The sequence below is a fragment of the Girardinichthys multiradiatus genome, chromosome 5 (assembly GCF_021462225.1).
Source record: "Girardinichthys multiradiatus isolate DD_20200921_A chromosome 5, DD_fGirMul_XY1, whole genome shotgun sequence".
In the NCBI taxonomy this organism is placed as follows: domain Eukaryota; kingdom Metazoa; phylum Chordata; class Actinopteri; order Cyprinodontiformes; family Goodeidae; genus Girardinichthys; species Girardinichthys multiradiatus.
The window spans coordinates 47,985,159-48,002,453 of NC_061798.1; the positions used below are offsets into that span (position 1 = coordinate 47,985,159).

Sequence of the window (17,295 nt, forward strand, 5' to 3'; positions counted from 1 at the left end):
TCGGACTACATCCCGATCACTCGCACGTTTGTTACCTTTGTTCTGTGCTTGTTGCCGATATTGTTCATCAAACATGCGTGTATTGTAATAACAACAGTCAGTGGTCTGAAGAGCGTTAGAGAGGAGCGAGAGAGCACTTTTCGTGTATGTTGTTAGGAATGAAGAGAGGGTGGATGTTTCATGTGGCTGATAGACAACAGGGCTAAAGATGAAAGCAGCAGCTTCATAAATAAGGCAGGGCCATAGTGCCGGATATTGACTGAGGACATGCCGGTGTACTTTGAAATTCATTTCTTTTTTTCCCCTCTTCTCTTCTTTAAGGCGAAGCAGCCTTGCTCCCCGTGTGTGTGCTGAGATGTATATTTCAGAGACGTCTAGACATGTCTTTCATTCTGAGAAGGAGTCCCTCCATGGAGGCACATGGAGCACTAGGCCAAAACAGAGTAATGTTTGCAGTGAGTGAGAACGAGTGAGCGACAAAAGCTGGAAAGCCAGTGAATGTCACAAAAAAACAGTGCTGAGGGACACTCGATCTGTTGGCCTGTGATCCTCCATGCTGTGGTCACACGCAAACACACATCCACTCTGATTGTGAGAAACGCCCTGGATGTATTATTGACAATGTCAGGCAGAGGACAGAGCAGAGCAGACAAAGACAACCAGAGGAAGCCAAGTAGCTCCTTGTACCTTTCTTAAAGTGCACAAGACATGGTTCAGATCTCAACAGCTTCCTTCAGTGGATCATGTACAGCTCTGCATGTTGAATATGTAATACTGTAAAAGCTGAACTGAGTGAATCATGTGACTCAACGGGGACTCTGGCCCCTAGGCCAAGGTGCTGCTAAGTGGGGTTTTTTTATGTTGTGGGCCGAAATGGTCCCACCAGCTGCAGGGAAAAGATCAATGACTGACTTTGATCAGTGACATTGCTTTGCAAAAATGACCCTATTTTGTCACCTTACAACCACAAACTACATTGTATATTACTGGGATTATATGTGACAGATTAACACAAAGCAGTAATTAATTGTGAGGAGGAAAGAAAAATGGCCAATGCTTTAAAAAACATTAAACATTGTGGAAGGTCTCCTTTACTCTGATACCCTACATAAAATCCAGAGTAACCAATTGCCAACTAACTATTCCACCTGTGTGTAATTTAATCTCAATGTAATTAAAGCTGTTCTGTTTCAGGCCTCAGATGTTTGCTAGAGAACATTAGAGAACAACCAGGATCATGAAGACCAGAGAACACAGCAGACAGCTCAAGGAAGGAAGTTCTGGGAAGGTTTACAGCAGGGTTAGATTCTAAAACAATATCCCAGGCTTTGAACATCTCTGTTCAATCCATCATCTGAAGATGGAAAGAGGATGGACCAACTGCAAACCTATCAACACATGGACATCCTGTTGAATGGACAGACTGGGCAAGGAGAGCATTAATCAAAGAATTAGCCAAAAGGCCCGCTGTAACTCTGGAGGAGCTGCAGAGATTCACAGCTCAGGTGGGATAATCTGTTGACAAGACAACTGTTAAAAGTTTATAATAAAGTTGCAGGAAGAAAGCCAATCCTGAAATCAATTCATAGGAAGTCCTGTTTGTTGTGTATTGCAAGTGATGTTGCAGGAAACAACAGGCAGGAGAAGGTGCTCAGGTCAGACTAAATAAACCACGGCCACAGCGAAACATGGTGCTGGGGCGACGGGGTGGGCATGTGGGTGACCACACCAGACCTACCAGATAACAATTTATAAACTATTTTCATGCATAATTTTCCTTCTACTCCACAATGATGCATGCTTTGTTGGTCTATCACATAAAATCCAAATAAAATAGATCTAAGTTTGTGGTTGTAAAAACAGAAAAACTTTAAGGAGTATGACTATTACTGCACTGTATTATCCTTAGCTGCCCATGTAATCATCACACACTTATTCATTCAGTCGCTCGTGATTTCATGTTGCAGCAGAGAGAGGGCCGCCACATGGTGGAATCAAACACAGCAGATGAGAGCTGCACAGAATGCACTAAGACACAGAGACAGAGAGATAGAGAGACAAAGAGTTGCAGAAAAAAAGGTACATCACAGAGCAACAAAAAAACGGGATCACAAAGAGGACAAGCTGCACTAATTAAGACAAAGGTGTGTAACGGACTTGTCCTGCAGCTGGCAGAGCTTGTCCTCCTTCTCTCGGAGCTGTCCTCGCAGGGCTTTGTTAGCGGCCATCTGCTTTGTGACTTCGGCACTCGCACTCTGGGGAGAGGGCACATGGTACGTTAATGCGTTTCAGCATGTGTGTGTGTATGTGTGTGTGTGTGTGTGTGGGGGGGTGTTACAATACGGAGGATGATGGCAGGTCAAGCCCAGCATGCCTTCTCATTATGTTTACAGTGGAAGGAAAGAAGGTGCTAAAGAGGTTAAGGAGAATAATATATTTTATAAAGTGAAAAAGATAAAACAAGCGGACAGTAAAAGAATAACCCCGACTATTAATACTGAGCGTTTTTCAAACAGGAAGATAAATAAAACATAAAAGTGTTTGATATTACGAAGTCTCTCCCATTCTAATTCGTTTTTTACTTCAGGAGTACTTTAACACTATAGTCCTTATAAAACACAGGAAGTCATGATAACAGGTCACTTAACAAGCATGTTCAGCTTAGTTTAAAGGGCTTTGGTGGTGAAGACACCATCACAAGGTTTTGTAAAATGTGTGCCCCCCTTGCAGCACATCCCTCGCCTCCCTCTGTTGAGGTGTCACCTGCCATGGCTTCGTCAGACGTGTGTACCGACTGCAGCAATCTGCTCTGTGACACTGATGAGGGGCCTGCTGAGAGGGTGTTAATACTATGGCGCCACTCACACCTCGTTCCCCCGCCATGCAGGGCGCATCGCTACTGTTACTCTCCATTTCTCATCTTTCTGACAGCTACTCTGAAATAACATCAAGTGGTATGAAATGTAATTCATGTTGAAATCACATGCAATTTCAGGTGATGCTATGTGTAAATTAAAAAGCAGAAATGTTTGTTTTCTTTTTTTATTGCATGATCTAAAAAGTAAAACCTTGACAGAGTTTCTTGCAGAAGCTTCAAGGACTTTGAGACTTTCAGTAAAATGTTAAAGTGCCTTAGAAACTGATATTTGATGAAATCTGAAACCCTTTTTTCCCCAACTAAAAATGCATGTTTAATCCTGCACTGCTGGGATGTGGTACAGTGCAGAATGTAACAGATTTGCAACAAAAAGAAAATGACCACAAAAATGGTAAAGAAATACACACATTTTAACATTTATTTATTCTTTTAATATGCAGATTACACTGCAGTATTCCTTTATAATCACATAAACGGATCCGAATTTTTTACGCTTTATTCATTCACGCTCCACAGAGCAAAAAATTTGAAATGAACAGACTATTTAATACTATCATCCTATTAAGAGATTTATCCTAAAAGGCATGCACAGGAAGGTAGAGTATGAGGGTAGATGATTAACTCTATAAGCACTGACCTTAAGTCTGACTTGAAGTTGTTTGACCTCCGCCTCCAGGGACTGCAGGGCAGGTGGGGTTCTGCCCTGACAGGAACACTCAGTGTTTACTGGTGGTGTTGCTGGTGGAGGTGCCATTTTTGGGGGGAACGTAATCCGCTTCCACTGCTCAAGCTCCATCTCCAAAACCTTTTTCTGTTGCTCCACACCAGCCAGGTCAGAGTTCAGCTTCTGGAGAGAAAGCCTCAACAGGATTGGTGAGCTACTCATAGCAGTGATAAAACAACTAAAAACTGAAGTTGGGTCTAATTGTAACAAACTGTGGAAATATTTCAGTTATAGCGTGGTGAGAACTGAAACACAATAACGAGCCACAACACATGGTTGCATGATCCGACCAACCAGTAACAGACAGTGAGAAGGACATCATCGCAGGTAATAGGATACAGTCTCCTTCATTGGCGCTAACAGTAGGGTGAGAGTGTATATATATATATATATATATACACTCTCAGACAGGACTTTGTGTGCAAACAGAACTAAATGCATTTTAACAAATCTCAACAATAAATGTATTATTGTTTATTTATAACAATTAATTTAATTGATATATTAAATCTTTGTTTAATAATCATATAATTATTGAATAATGTATACTGAAATTAAATCAGTGAGTGATTTGGGAAGTACAATAGTAAGTTAGTTATTATGTAAGTAAGTTAGATAACCAGTTAGTAAATGAGTTTACTAGCAATTAGTTACAAGTAAGTTAGCGGTGAGTAAGCTGGTAGCTAACCAATAGCAATAAGTTAGTTATTAAGTAAGTAATTAAATAAGTGCATATGTTTGTTTTTAAGTAAGTAAGAAAGTTGGTTATTAAGTAACATAGTATTTAGTGAAGTGAATTAGTTGTCGAATAAGAAAGTAAGTTTGCAATTAAGCATAAAAGTAAGATGGTTAGCTATTAAGTAAGCAAGTAATTAAGTAAATAAATAAGTAGGTAACTAGTCAAGTTAGTAAGATAGTAAAAGATTGCGGTAGTTTGTTTATTCGTTATTAAGTAGATTAAGTAAGTAAGTTATTAGGTAAGTTAGCATTTAGGCAAGTTAAACAGTTAGTAATCAAACTGGAAAATATCTTTGTAATTAAGGATCAATGTTCATAAGGTTGTTATTAATTAAATAGGTAGGTAAGTTAGTAAGAAAGTAAAACTAGTTAAAAAGTGATAAGTGAGTCATTAAGGAAACAAACTAGCTGGTAAATAAGTTAATCAGCTGCTAACTTAGGAAGCAAGTAATAAATAAGATCAGAATAACCAAATATATTATTTTGGCAGCAGCTGTTGAAATATCTGGAGATGTATAACTGTGATTGTAAGTAAAAGTAAAGTTTTAGGTAGAGAGCAATATGAAGCTACAACAAGGAGCAACGTTTTCACTTTTTCACAGGTATGTGTAATAAAGATGTGTTGCAGAATCAGGCTGTAATGATGGACAGAGGAAGGAGCTCAGTAGTCGATTAATTGCGTTTAATAATGGTACAATTTGATCATGTACAACTCAGTGTATCAATGGTTCTAAAGAAATCAAGATGAGCCGCATGTCTGTGGCAGATATTAAAGCAAGGTCCTGTATCCTTATAAGGAAATATGAACTATAATCACATCACAACTTTGGCTCAATATTGTAATGATTAACTGATATGGCATTGTGTCAAACATGAAAAATTCTTAATGGCACAAATAGGAGACATGATACATGGAAATACTTCTGAGCGAATAAAGTAAAGCTGGAAAACACAGAGCCAACACACACACAAACGAAACCACAGAGTCCCCAGGGTTTGCTCCCTGCTCTGCATACATGGAGGTTATTGATATCTGGTTGCTGGCTGACACCTTTTAATAGAATCCCTCTTGTTTTAGGTTTCCTCTGCTCTGCTCAAGACACACATGCCGCCTCCCCTGGGAGTGTGGGGGAGAGGGTGAGGGAGGAGCAGGGAATGAAAAGTGGGAATATGGCCCCAGTGGCAGCAGAGCACGAATTAAGAGAGGCATTGATGACACTTCCTGTAAGACAAGCTCTGATTTCGTGGGCCATTTTCAGCACTGGTGAGAAATGACACTGACGTAGACGGATATACTGGTACTCCCATTAGGAAGGAGGAGAGGACTCCTTTCTCTGTGTCTCTCCTTTGTTTCAGTCTAAGAACTGTGGAATGACTGATGCTTTTTCAAGTTAACAGCAGCGGTTTTAAATAAGCACAATATTTGCACATTCACATCTTTATCCAATAAAAACCCAAACTGAGCTGTGTCCTAATCTTCTGTATAAAGTATTGTGTTTTTCTCAGTTACAGCTACAAAACTGTGACAGGACTCATCCAACATCCATCCATCTTAATTAAGAGAAAGGCAGATAAATCCAGCTTAGAAACCCAACAAATTTCATCTGTACCAACCCTGATTTTGTCTTTTATTCAATGCTATTCACCTCAAACAACACTGGTATTTTATATTGTTTAAATTTGGTAGTTTATTACAACAAATTTATACTGTGATATATATCACAGTATCCACACACAGTGTGTTTGTGTGTGTAGATTCACATTTTTAATTACGTGTTATTTGAATGAAGATTATTGTGTTTATTTCATAGTTTAGTAGTTTTAATAAATTAACCGGTATATAAAATAAATGCTTGAACTTTGTGCTTAAAACCATTTAAAAACAAGAAACAGCTTTCCAGCAGTCTTTCCAAAATATCCAACTGTGTTTAATCTGTACTTAAATATTATAAAATCATTAAAAAAAACTACTAAATAAATAACGTTTTGAAAAGTCTGGATTTTTAAAAATAAAAATGGATAAGGATATTTTTTATTATTAACCAGCACTTTATGTTCGCATTTGACATACTTCAGAGAGCAACACTATTATTTAAGTAGTCATGATTACATGCAGTTTTTTAAAAAAGTTTGAACTGGAAGAACTACATGGAAAGGATGGAATAATGGAAGACAGAAGACAAAAGTGTATGACTTCATAAAGCAGTGAGCCAGGAAAAGAAGCAAAGAGGACAGGATGGCTAAAGGATCAGGAGACAGAGCAACACAAACAAGTCTCTGGGAACCTGCCGTGCTACCTATCACATGATGGCCCCTGTGGAGGCTGTCCTAAGCCAATTACAAGCAGAGTTTTAGTTAGAGAGTTGCCCAGGACCGACTGGAACAAGTCCAAAGTCTATCACCTCTTGGCCTTTCCAGAGAGGGCAACTAGACCTGGCTTTGACCAGTTAGTCGACTCCAACTTTCTCTGGTGGAGTGGCATTAATACTGCAGGAGGAGAGACGAAACAAACAGGAAGATAGCAATTCCCTCTCTGTCCACTCATTCACTCTGTGTGTGTGTGTGTGTGTGTGTGTGTGTGTTTGTGTGGGTGAAACTGAGCCGACACTGCTGTGTCTGAGTCTAAGGTCTCGTTGGGTTTCAGCAATCAGAAGCTTGGTGGGTGCACCAGGGCCACTTCCTGGGTGGCAACGTTCTGGAAGATGAACTCTGACTTGTTTATACGAGTCCACAGAAATGTGACTTAACAAAAAAAGAAACATGGTATACTCTCTAATTATATGTCCAGTTGGTGTTAGCTGGTTACTGCTCTGGCAAGATATTATCACTGAAAAATATCCTGCCTATCAGATTCATGACTGTCTGGTGGTGTGAACATATGCTGATGTTTATAGGGAGGCCTCAACAGGTAGAGCATGGTCCTGCTATGTGTTTAATTTATACCCTAGAGTTTCCTATCAGAATGTAAACACTAAAAAACTCAACAGGAAGTGAAGTGGGACTCCAAAGAACCCGTTACCTTGTCTCTCTTAGTGGCATGTTGGACGAATTTAAATTGCACAGTTTTTCATGTACATTAGGGTTAAAGAAATTAACCGCAGTAGAAAACTATGACACAGTGATAGTAAGACATCACAGCACTGAGAGTGTATCAGTAATGGTTTTAAGTTACTAACAACTTAACTGTGATGCATCCAAAACCTCTGTCTTGGTAATACCGGATCTCAGCGCTCCAATCGAGACGGTTGATCATAAAATGCTGATCGATAGACTGGAAAAGAAGTTGGGATCGTCTGGTGCTATGCTAGTTTGGTTCAGATCTTACAGGTGCAACTGGGACTGCTTAGTATCATTTGAGATCATATATGGTTCCTCAAGGCTCCCTTCTAGGACAACCTTTACTGAACATCTATAGGGGTTGGACAATGAAACTGAAACACCTGGTTTTAGACCACAATAATTTATTAGTATGGTGTAGGGCCTCCTTTTGCAGCCAATACAGCGTCAATTCGTCTTGGGAATGACATATACAAGTCCTGCACAGTGGTCAGAGGGATTTTAAGCCATTCTTCTTGCAGGATAGTGGCCAGGTCACTACGTGATACTGGTGGAGGAAAACGTTTCCTGACTCGCTCCTCCAAAACACCCCAAAGTGGCTCAATAATATTTAGATGTGGTAACTGTGCAGGCCATGGGAGATGTTCAACTTCACTTTCATGTTCATCAAACCAATCTTTCACCAGTCTTGCTGTGTTTATTGGTGCATTGTCATCCTGATACACAGCACCGCCTTCAGGATACAATGTTTGAACCATTGGATGCACATGGTCCTCAAGAATGGTTCGGTAGTCCTTGGCAGTGACGCGCCCATCTAGCACAAGTATTGGGCCAAGGGAATGCCATGATATGGCAGCCCAAACCATCACTGATCCACCCCCATGCTTCACTCTGGGCATGCAACAGTCTGGGTGGTACGCTTCTTTGGGGCTTCTCCACACCGTAACTCTCCAGGATGTGGGGAAAACAGTAAAGGTGGACTCGTCAGAGAACAATACATGTTTCATATTGTCCACAGCCCAAGATTTACGCTCCTTGCACCATTGAAACCGACGTTTGGCATTGGCATGAGTGACCAAAGGTTTGGCTATAGCAGCCCGGCCGTGTATATTGACCCTGTGGAGCTCCCGACGGACAGTTCTGGTGGAAACAGGAGAGTTGAGGTGCACATTTAATTCTGCCGTGATTTGGGCAGCCGTGGTTTTATGTTTTTTTTGGTTACAATCCGGGTTAGCACCCGAACATCCCTTTCAGACAGTTTCCTCTTGTGTCCACAGTTAATCCTGTTGGATGTGGTTCGTCCTTCTTGGTGGTATGCTGACATTACCCTGGATACCGTGGCTCTTGATACATCACAAAGACTTGCTGTCTTGGTCACAGATGCGCCAGCAAGACGTGCTCCAACAATTTGTCCTCTTTTGAACTCTGGTATGTCACCCATAATGTTGTGTGCATTTCAATATATACCCTGCTAATTGAACCTTCACACTCTGCTCTTACTGGTGCAATGTGCAATCAATGAAGACTGGCTACCAGGCTGGTCCAATTTAGCCATTAAACCTCCCACACTAAAATGACAGGTGTTTCAGTTTCATTGTCCAACCCCTGTATATGGTGCCTGCAGCTCAGGTTAAGGTGTACCAAACAATTGCTGACAATATACAACTTTACATTTCTCTCAACACATGACGCAATTAGTGCATGTTTTTATTTACAGCAGGTTAGATTATTGTAATGGCATCTTTACTGGAGTCTATAAAAATCAGTGAGACAGCTGCAGCTCCTTTAAAGTGCTGCTGTCTGAGTCCTGACCAACACCAGGAAAATGGATCACACCAGTCCTTAAACACAGTGGACCAACACCAATCTCGTTGATGTTCTATAAGGCACCAAAAGGTTTCCAGCTGAAATAGATTCCACAGTGGTCAGTTGGTCAGATATGAAACCGTGCAAAACCTTTGGGTTATCTGACATCTGTTCACTCAGTGTCCCAGAACCAGAATAAAACAAGGCGAGGCAGTATGTAGTTTCTATGCCCCTCAGTTAAAGAACCAACTCTCTGAAAACCTGAGATATGTAGAAATTGTTGTCTCCTCAAATCAGGACTAAAAACATTACTGTTTACTGTATCTAAACCCATAACGTATAGGATGCCCCTCGATTTTCCTGTAAAACATGCTGAATTAGCTTGTGTATGAATGGTGCTATTCAAATAAACTTGTTTTGGTTTCTACTCCCCTGCTCTGTGGTTGCAACTCTCAGCCCCTAAAAAACAGGATATTTTGAAACATTTGCAACCGGCCTTCCCAGTTTACTCCTCTGCTACCTGAGTGAGCTGCTTGCTGCTGTGGAGTTGCTCAGTGAGAGCGCTGAGCTGCGCCTTGATCGCTTCATTGGCCCCTCGCAGCTCTCTGGCTACAAGGAGAGCATCTTTCCTGGCATTTCGCAGGATGTCTATGTGGCACTGGAGAGACTCAACGCGCTGCTGCAGAGAAGAGGAGGAGCAGCGCCGGGTCTTCTTCATCAACATCCTCTTCTTCCTCCACCTCCGTTTCTCCCCACCTGTCCCTCGCTCCCAGGGCTCATGCTGTTTATCATCTAACAGGAGGAAGAACATGCAGCTGCCTCAGAGGTGACTTGTGCAGGAAAACCCAAAATCTGTTTTTAGATGCACCAGCTGGGAGGTAACAGGCGCATGTAGAAATGTAGAAGCACATGTAAAAACTGAGATATATTTAACTGGTAGAATGATTTACGGTTGAGATTTATAACAGTTGAGAGAAAAACACTGATCAACAGCAGTAAAACGAAAAACTACCTTTTTTTACATATGATAATCTGGAAAGTGTGGCATGTAATCATATTCTGCCCCTTAGGGTCCATACTTTGTAAAACCATTTCTCACTGCAACTACAGCTGCGGGTCTTAAGCTTTACCTTCATACCAGCTTTGCACATCCAGAGAGAGATTGATACATATTTTAAGCTTAGACTTGATGGACAGCACCTGTCACCATCAATTTTCTTGTCACAGATTCTCAATTGGATTTAGGTCGGCACTTTCACTAGGCCATTCTAACACATGAATAATGCTTTGATTGAAACCTTCTCATTGCATCTCTGGCTGTATGTTTAGGGTCATTGTCCTGCTGGAAGGTGAACCTCCGCCCTAGTCTCAAGACTTTTGAAGCCTCTAACAGGTTTTCTTCTAGTCCTGTATTTAGCTCCATCCATCTTCCCCCCTCAATTCTGACCAGCTTCCCTGTCCCTGCTGAAGAAAGGCATCCCCACAGTATGTTGCTTCCACCATGTTTCACCATGGGGATAGAGTGCCCAGGGTGACGTGCTGCGTTAGTTTTGCGCTGCACAGTGTTAGGCATGCAAGTTCTACTTTGATCTGACCAGATCACCTTTCTGGATGTTTGCTGTGTCCGCTACAAGGCTCATGCCAAACTGCAAACAGGACTTCTAATGGTTTTTATCCTGATACTATTCACTAAAGGCCAGACATGTGGAGAGCAAGACTAATAGTTGTGCTGTCTAAAGATAATCCCACTTGAGCCATGTATTTCACTACTGTTCTCTAACAAACCTCTGAGTCCTTCACAGGGCAGTTGGATGTATGCTGAGATTCACACACTGGTGGACTCAATCAAAGGTATCAGAGTCAAGGGGAATGAATATAAATTCAGCCCTGTTACAATTTCTATTTGTCAATCCTTTTTCTTCCCATTTCGCACTAGTTTGTGTTAGTCTATTACATAAAAAATAAACAATGAAGTATGTTGACGTTCATGGTTGTTAGGTGACAAAATGTGGAAACATTTCAAGGATATGAATACTTTTGCAAGGCACTGGAACTTGATTATTTTAGTTTGTTATAGGTGTGAAAACTTTTGCTACCTTGTTTTCTGTTGAATTCAGCTGCTGGTGCTTCTGTGCTGAAGATCAGTGAACGTCTGTCGGACTGAAAAAAGAAATTCAGTGAGTTAGGCATAAAACGCTGTTTAATATAACACAGAAGTTGACAAGCTGCGCTTGCTGAGGTGGGGATCACGGTGACACTGTGATCACAGACTGCGCTCAGCTTAACACAACAAGACAAATCATCCTGCGTTTAAATAATTCACCTGAACATGTTCAACAAACTCTCGGCGAGGATATTATTTCTGACAGCTGCTTGCAAATGCCGCCTTTGTTCAATCACTGTCTGAGAGCTCTGATTCATCCCACGGTATGAAGGCTAGGAGTGTGTTGTCATTTGCAAGCAAAAATGTGTATGCAAGTGTGTGTGATACCTCCCAATGCAAAACAGTTTGTAATGACATCAAAGCCCCCCTCTCCTAACATCAGGTAAGATTTAATCAGAACCAGGTTTGATCACACACGCAGAGATGGAGAGGGGAAATGAACTCTTTGGTTTGTGACACAGCGTGTTGTGTGGGGACCTGGGCTGTCAAAGCAATGAGGTTGGAGGAGGTGATGGGCCTATTGAAGGGATCTGGAAAGAGGAAACTAAAAAGGAGTCCTGACAGCTCGCAGGTAAATGCACTGCAGACAACAACCCTTTCTTCTCATCTACTTTTCAACTTGCTCTTCTGGTGTTTAATAAAGAGGTGGAAGAAAAAACAGCTTCAACCAGATCATCGTTTTTCATCCGTTATCTACAAGTTCTGCATGCTTCACATGAAAACATCTATACAGAATGAGGGGCTGAAGTTGACCAACTGCTGTTGCAGCTTTGGAGCTTTGGGATGTCGTCACAGGGCTGAAACAGCACTAAGATAAGAGGGTAAGCTTGGATCGTAGGACAAATGAGATGTACATGTACACTAGAGGCTGAAATGTTTTCGGGAATCCCACGGGTCAGGGATGGGAGACGGCGTCAGTAAAGATCACGTGATTGGGACGGTACAGGATAAAAAATAAACCGGAGCAGACGGGAGCGGGAGCTAACCAATAGGAGGGAAAACAAACTAGGATCAATTGTCTTTGGAAATGTAAAACTGAGACTTTGTTATAAACTTTAAGAAAAAAAAAAACTTGAATTGACGCTGCCATTGTGTAGTTTTTTTTCCAAGAAGCCTATACTATAATGCGAGTCAAACGAACTACACGACCCACAAGCCAACAGTGCTTCTGATCGATGTTTTCCACCTGCGTCCAGAATGGAGGGAGCAAACGCTGGTGAAGAACTGGACCTGGTAAAATTGGGTTTGCAACGTAAAGTCAGAAGTAAGGACGTATCTATAAAACTCATAGAGCTGACAGGAAAGTCGCAAATATTACCAAACTTCAGGAGAGATGAATGCAGCGGTTTCAACACGCAGTCTGCTGCTTGTAAAACGTGTTTAGTCGTAATCAAGTTCACCAGTGATTAAGGGAGACTTATAAGGCAGATTCTGGATTAAATCAACCCTGCATCTCTTCATTCATCAAACGAAAAGTACCATCATGTGTCAAGTCTCATCTGACCAACAAAACTGCTGCATGTGCTCTAAAGATTTAAGAGCCTTTGCCACAGTAGAGGGGAAAGGTACGGAGCCCACGAGGGGACATGGGGGAATTCTTTTTTTTCTTTCACGTCCCCACGCAATACGTTTGCGTTCGCTCGCAAAAGTTGTTAATCAATTTGAGAAAGCTGTGCATTTTGGAACAGCAGCACAGATGACAAACTGCTCACAAAACAAACAACACTGATATGGCATTGATATGGTTTATTTGTCATATGCAGGTTAACATGCAGTCAACAATGCGATTAAATGCTTAGGATAAGAAGAACCGTTCAAATCACGATAAAAACAAAAGCACTAATGGCGTGCCAACAAAAAAGTACACATCATGCAGCAGCAATAAGCAAATAAAGTGTCACAGATGTGGTTTCGTGCAGCATTATTGTCCAGAGTTCAGTAGTCTGACAGCTTGTGGATAATAACTGTCTTTAAGTCTGATTGAAGATAATTTTATTTAAGGCCGATTTCAAAATAAAACTCAATAAATCTCAAAAACGGGTCTCCCACAAAGTATTGCGAGATAACGCAAAGACTATTGCGAGATAATGCAAAAGTATTGCGTGGGAACGCAAAAAGTATTGCGTGGGGACCCAGAAGAAAAAGAAAATCCCCCCTTGTCCCCTCGCGGACTTCATATAGAAAGGCTTCATCAAGGGAAGATATTAAATAAATATGTTGTGAAATAGAAAAAAATGTAACGTACCATTAAATGTACAATTTATTTTAATACATCATTAAATATTAAGTGTACCACTAGTTACGTCATGTCTTTAAAATTATACTTAATTATTCAGTGGCACATTTAATTGCATAATAGTCCATTTCATGATATAATAGTACATTTATTGTTTCTAATGATGTATTAAATAAATAAATGGTAACTTTAATTTAATGGCACATTTAATGTTACATTTATTTCATGTTACATTTACTTCACTTATGGGGCATTCACAACATTTATTTATGTAATGATGATTTTATTGTATTAGTTTTGTCCAGTTTGACCCTCCATTCTTGATGCCTGTATAGGAGGTCATGTCAGAATTTGAATCAGGTGTTCTGGAGCAGACACACATCTAAAACTTGCAGGGAAGGGGTCCCTGAGGACCAGGGCTGTGAACCATTGAGATGCAGTTTCTAAATTGTGAAGGTAATACCTTTTTGCACTTTTGTTCACCAAGAACAGTTCTCTTGCTAGGTGGATTTTTCTTTATTTTAAGCAACTTGAAACATAAAAGTAATGACATTGTTCAAAGGAAACAATCACTTAATAAATGAGTAAAATACAACTATGTACATTTTGTTTATTCAGCTAAGATAGGCATGGTCTGTTTCCTTGTTTGATATTTTATTATTTCTTCATTATTATTCTTTTTACTTTAACTGGCCTTTACTACAGCTAAAAACAGGGACCTAAATGGTCCTTCAAACAAAGAAATTGCCAAAAGACTAAATGAAGAAAATAAAAATGGGAGTGGCACAGGAGTGGGAGTCGTTCTGAATGGGAGCGGGATGGGAGTGGGAGTCAATTTACCAGGAGTGGGATGGGACAGGACTTTTTTTGTTATGCTGGCCTGGGATTGGGATGGGACAGGAGAGAAAATCCACTCCCATGTCACCCTCTAATGTACAGTATATTGTTTAGCAAACTCTGGAAAATGTTAACGATTCATCACAGCTTATTTTAGAAGCACTGAATCCATTTGGATAGAGGATTTAGAGGAAGTTGTTCCTTTCCACTGTCGCCTCATGCTTGTTCAGGAAGAGGGACTTCTGCAAAATCTCGATGCGATCAGTTGGACTTCTGGATGTAGATAACGTTTTGCCAGTTGACATTTTATCATAACTGAATTTGACTGCACTGTCCTATAATTAGGACTGAATTGGACTGTATGTAACTAGATCTTATTGTGACTGTATGATATAAATTCAGATTCTACATATTTGGATATGAAGCGAACCTGTTTGTCTTGAAAAGTACCTCAACATTCATCGTGATTTTTTCGCCATATACGCTACGCCTCTTTGTGATTTCAGCTGCACGGTTTGAAATATCAGTCAATGGACCAGGAGGAAGAGTGGTCATCTGGCCATTGGAAGATTGTGAGTTTAATTATGGCCTCTGCCACATGCAGGTCCTTCTCAAAATATTAGCATATTGTGATAAAGTTCATTACTTTCCATAATGTCATGATGAAAATTTAACATTCATATATTTTAGATTCATTGCACACTAACTGAAATATTTCAGGTCTTTTATTGTCTTAATACGGATATGATTTTGGCATACAGCTCATGAAAACCCAAAATTCCTATCTCACAAAATTAGCATATTTCATCCGACCAATAAAAGAAAAGTGTTTTTAATACAAAAAACGTCGACCTTCAAATAATCATGTACAGTTATGCACTCAATACTTGGTCGGGAATCCTTTTGCAGAAATGACTGCTTCTATGCGGCGTGGCATGGAGGCAATCAGCCTGTGGCACTGCTGAGGTTTATGGAGGCCCAGGATGCTTCGATAGCGGCCTTTAGCTCATCCAGAGTGTTGGGTCTTGAGTCTCTCAACGTTCTCTTCACAATATCCCACAGATTCTCTATGGGGTTCAGGTCAGGAGAGTTGGCAGGCCAATTGAGCACAGTGATACCATGGTCAGTAAACCATTTACCAGTGGTTTTGGCACTGTGAGCAGGTACCAGGTCGTGCTGAAAAATGAAATCTTCATCTCCATAAAGCTTTTCAGCAGATGGAAGCATGAAGTGCTCCAAAATCTCCTGATAGCTAGCTGCATTGACCCTGCCCTTGATAAAACACAGTGGACCAACACCAGCAGCTGACACGGCACCCCAGACCATCACTGACTGTAGGTACTTGACACTGGACTTCTGGCATTTTGGCATTTCCTTCTCCCCTGTCTTCCTCCAGACTCTGGCACCTTGATTTCCGAATGACATGCAGAATTTGCTTTCATCCGAAAAAAGTACTTTGGACCACTGAGCAACAGTCCAGTGCTGCTTCTCTGTAGCCCAGGTCAGGCGCTTCTGCCGCAGTTTCTGGTTCAAAAGTGGCTTGACCTGGGGAATGCAGCACCTGTAGCCCATTTCCTGCACACGCCTGTGCACGGTGGCTCTGGATGTTTCTACTCCAGACTCAGTCCACTGCTTCCGCAGGTCCCCCAAGGTCTGGAATCGGCCCTTCTCCACAATCTTCCTCAGGGTCCGGTCACCTCTTCTCGTGCAGCGTTTTCCTTCCCACAGACTTCCCACTGAGGTGCCTTGATACAGCACTCTGGGAACAGCCTATTCGTTGAGAAATTTCTTTCTGCGTCTTACCCTCTTGCTTGAGGGTGTCAATAGTGGCCTTCTGGACAGCAGTCAGGTCGGCAGTCTTACCCATGATTGGGGTTTTGAGTGATGAACCAGGCTGGGAGTTTTAAAGGCCTTAGGAATCTTTTGCAGGTGTTTAGAGTTAACTCGTTGATTCAGATGATTAGGTTCATAGCTCGTTTAGAGACCCTTTTAATGATATGCTAATTTTGTGAGATAGGAATTTTGGGTTTTCATGAGCTGTATGCCGAAATCATCCGTATTAAGACAATAAAAGACCTGAAATATTTCAGTTAGTGTGCAATGAATCTAAAATATATGAATGTTAAATTTTCATCATGACATTATGGAAAATAATGAACTTTCTCACAATATGCTAATATTTTGAGAAGGACCTGTAAATAAGTGTTCCTGGGAAAGACAACTAACTTCAAGTTGTTGTACAAGGATTTGCATTCATACTTTGGAAATTCCAGGGATTCCCAGGTCAGAAAGGACAAATAGTTTCTCCATCAAGTCCTTGATATACCTCTGGTTAACCTTTCAGTGGGACCACATCACCAAGGGGAGGAATCACGCAGGCATACAAATCAGATGAAATTAGATGGACTCTAATCCTAGGAGCTTCTTTTTAGGAATGAAGCCTGGAAGTGTGGAATAAAGGTCATGTTTTAAAGAATCCAACAAAACCACATCATAGGCAAAAAATGAATATGAAACCCTGAGATTTCCAAATCAGGGACTCCCTGTGATCCTGAAATATATCAAATATACATCAAGTGTGGGCATCGAGGGGAGTGAAAGCCAAATATTTTATTGAAATGCAGAATTTGGGGAGCCATATTATCTGCTGGTTCTGGTCCATTGGGTTTTCTGAAGGACATTTTAGAGCACTTCACGCTTCCTTCTGCAGACACTGACCATGGTGTTACTGTCTTGATAGGCCAGCAGACTGGGCTGACCTGAACCCCACAAAGAATCCATGCAGTATTGTCAAAAGCATGAGAGACACCGGACCTAACAATGCTATCAAGGAAATCTGGCCCTCATCACACCTC

General features: G+C 41.0%; 1 protein-coding gene and 1 long non-coding RNA gene across 6 annotated transcripts in view; one reads left to right on the forward strand and one right to left on the reverse strand.

The window, feature by feature from the left end:
* Positions 1 to 17,295, reverse strand: part of cntln (centlein, centrosomal protein) — a 138,616-nt gene that overhangs the window by 47,341 nt on the left and 73,980 nt on the right. For all 5 annotated transcript variants that reach the window (XR_007038359.1, XM_047366182.1, XM_047366185.1 and 2 more), the window contains 4 exons: positions 11,300 to 11,363; positions 9,724 to 9,995; positions 3,516 to 3,725; positions 2,158 to 2,255 (listed from right to left, as the gene is read on the reverse strand). Coding sequence is in view for 4 of the 5 variants with exons in the window: in XM_047366182.1 (XP_047222138.1) it covers positions 2,158 to 2,255; positions 3,516 to 3,725; positions 9,724 to 9,995; positions 11,300 to 11,363 (644 nt within the window). In the remaining variant the exon portion in view is untranslated. The remainder of the gene's footprint in view (positions 1 to 2,157; positions 2,256 to 3,515; positions 3,726 to 9,723; positions 9,996 to 11,299; positions 11,364 to 17,295) is intronic.
* On the forward strand, positions 3,620 to 7,830 carry LOC124868682. Its single transcript, XR_007038360.1, has 3 exons — positions 3,620 to 3,751; positions 3,831 to 3,929; positions 5,419 to 7,830. It is a non-coding gene; the product is annotated as an uncharacterized LOC124868682 (long non-coding RNA).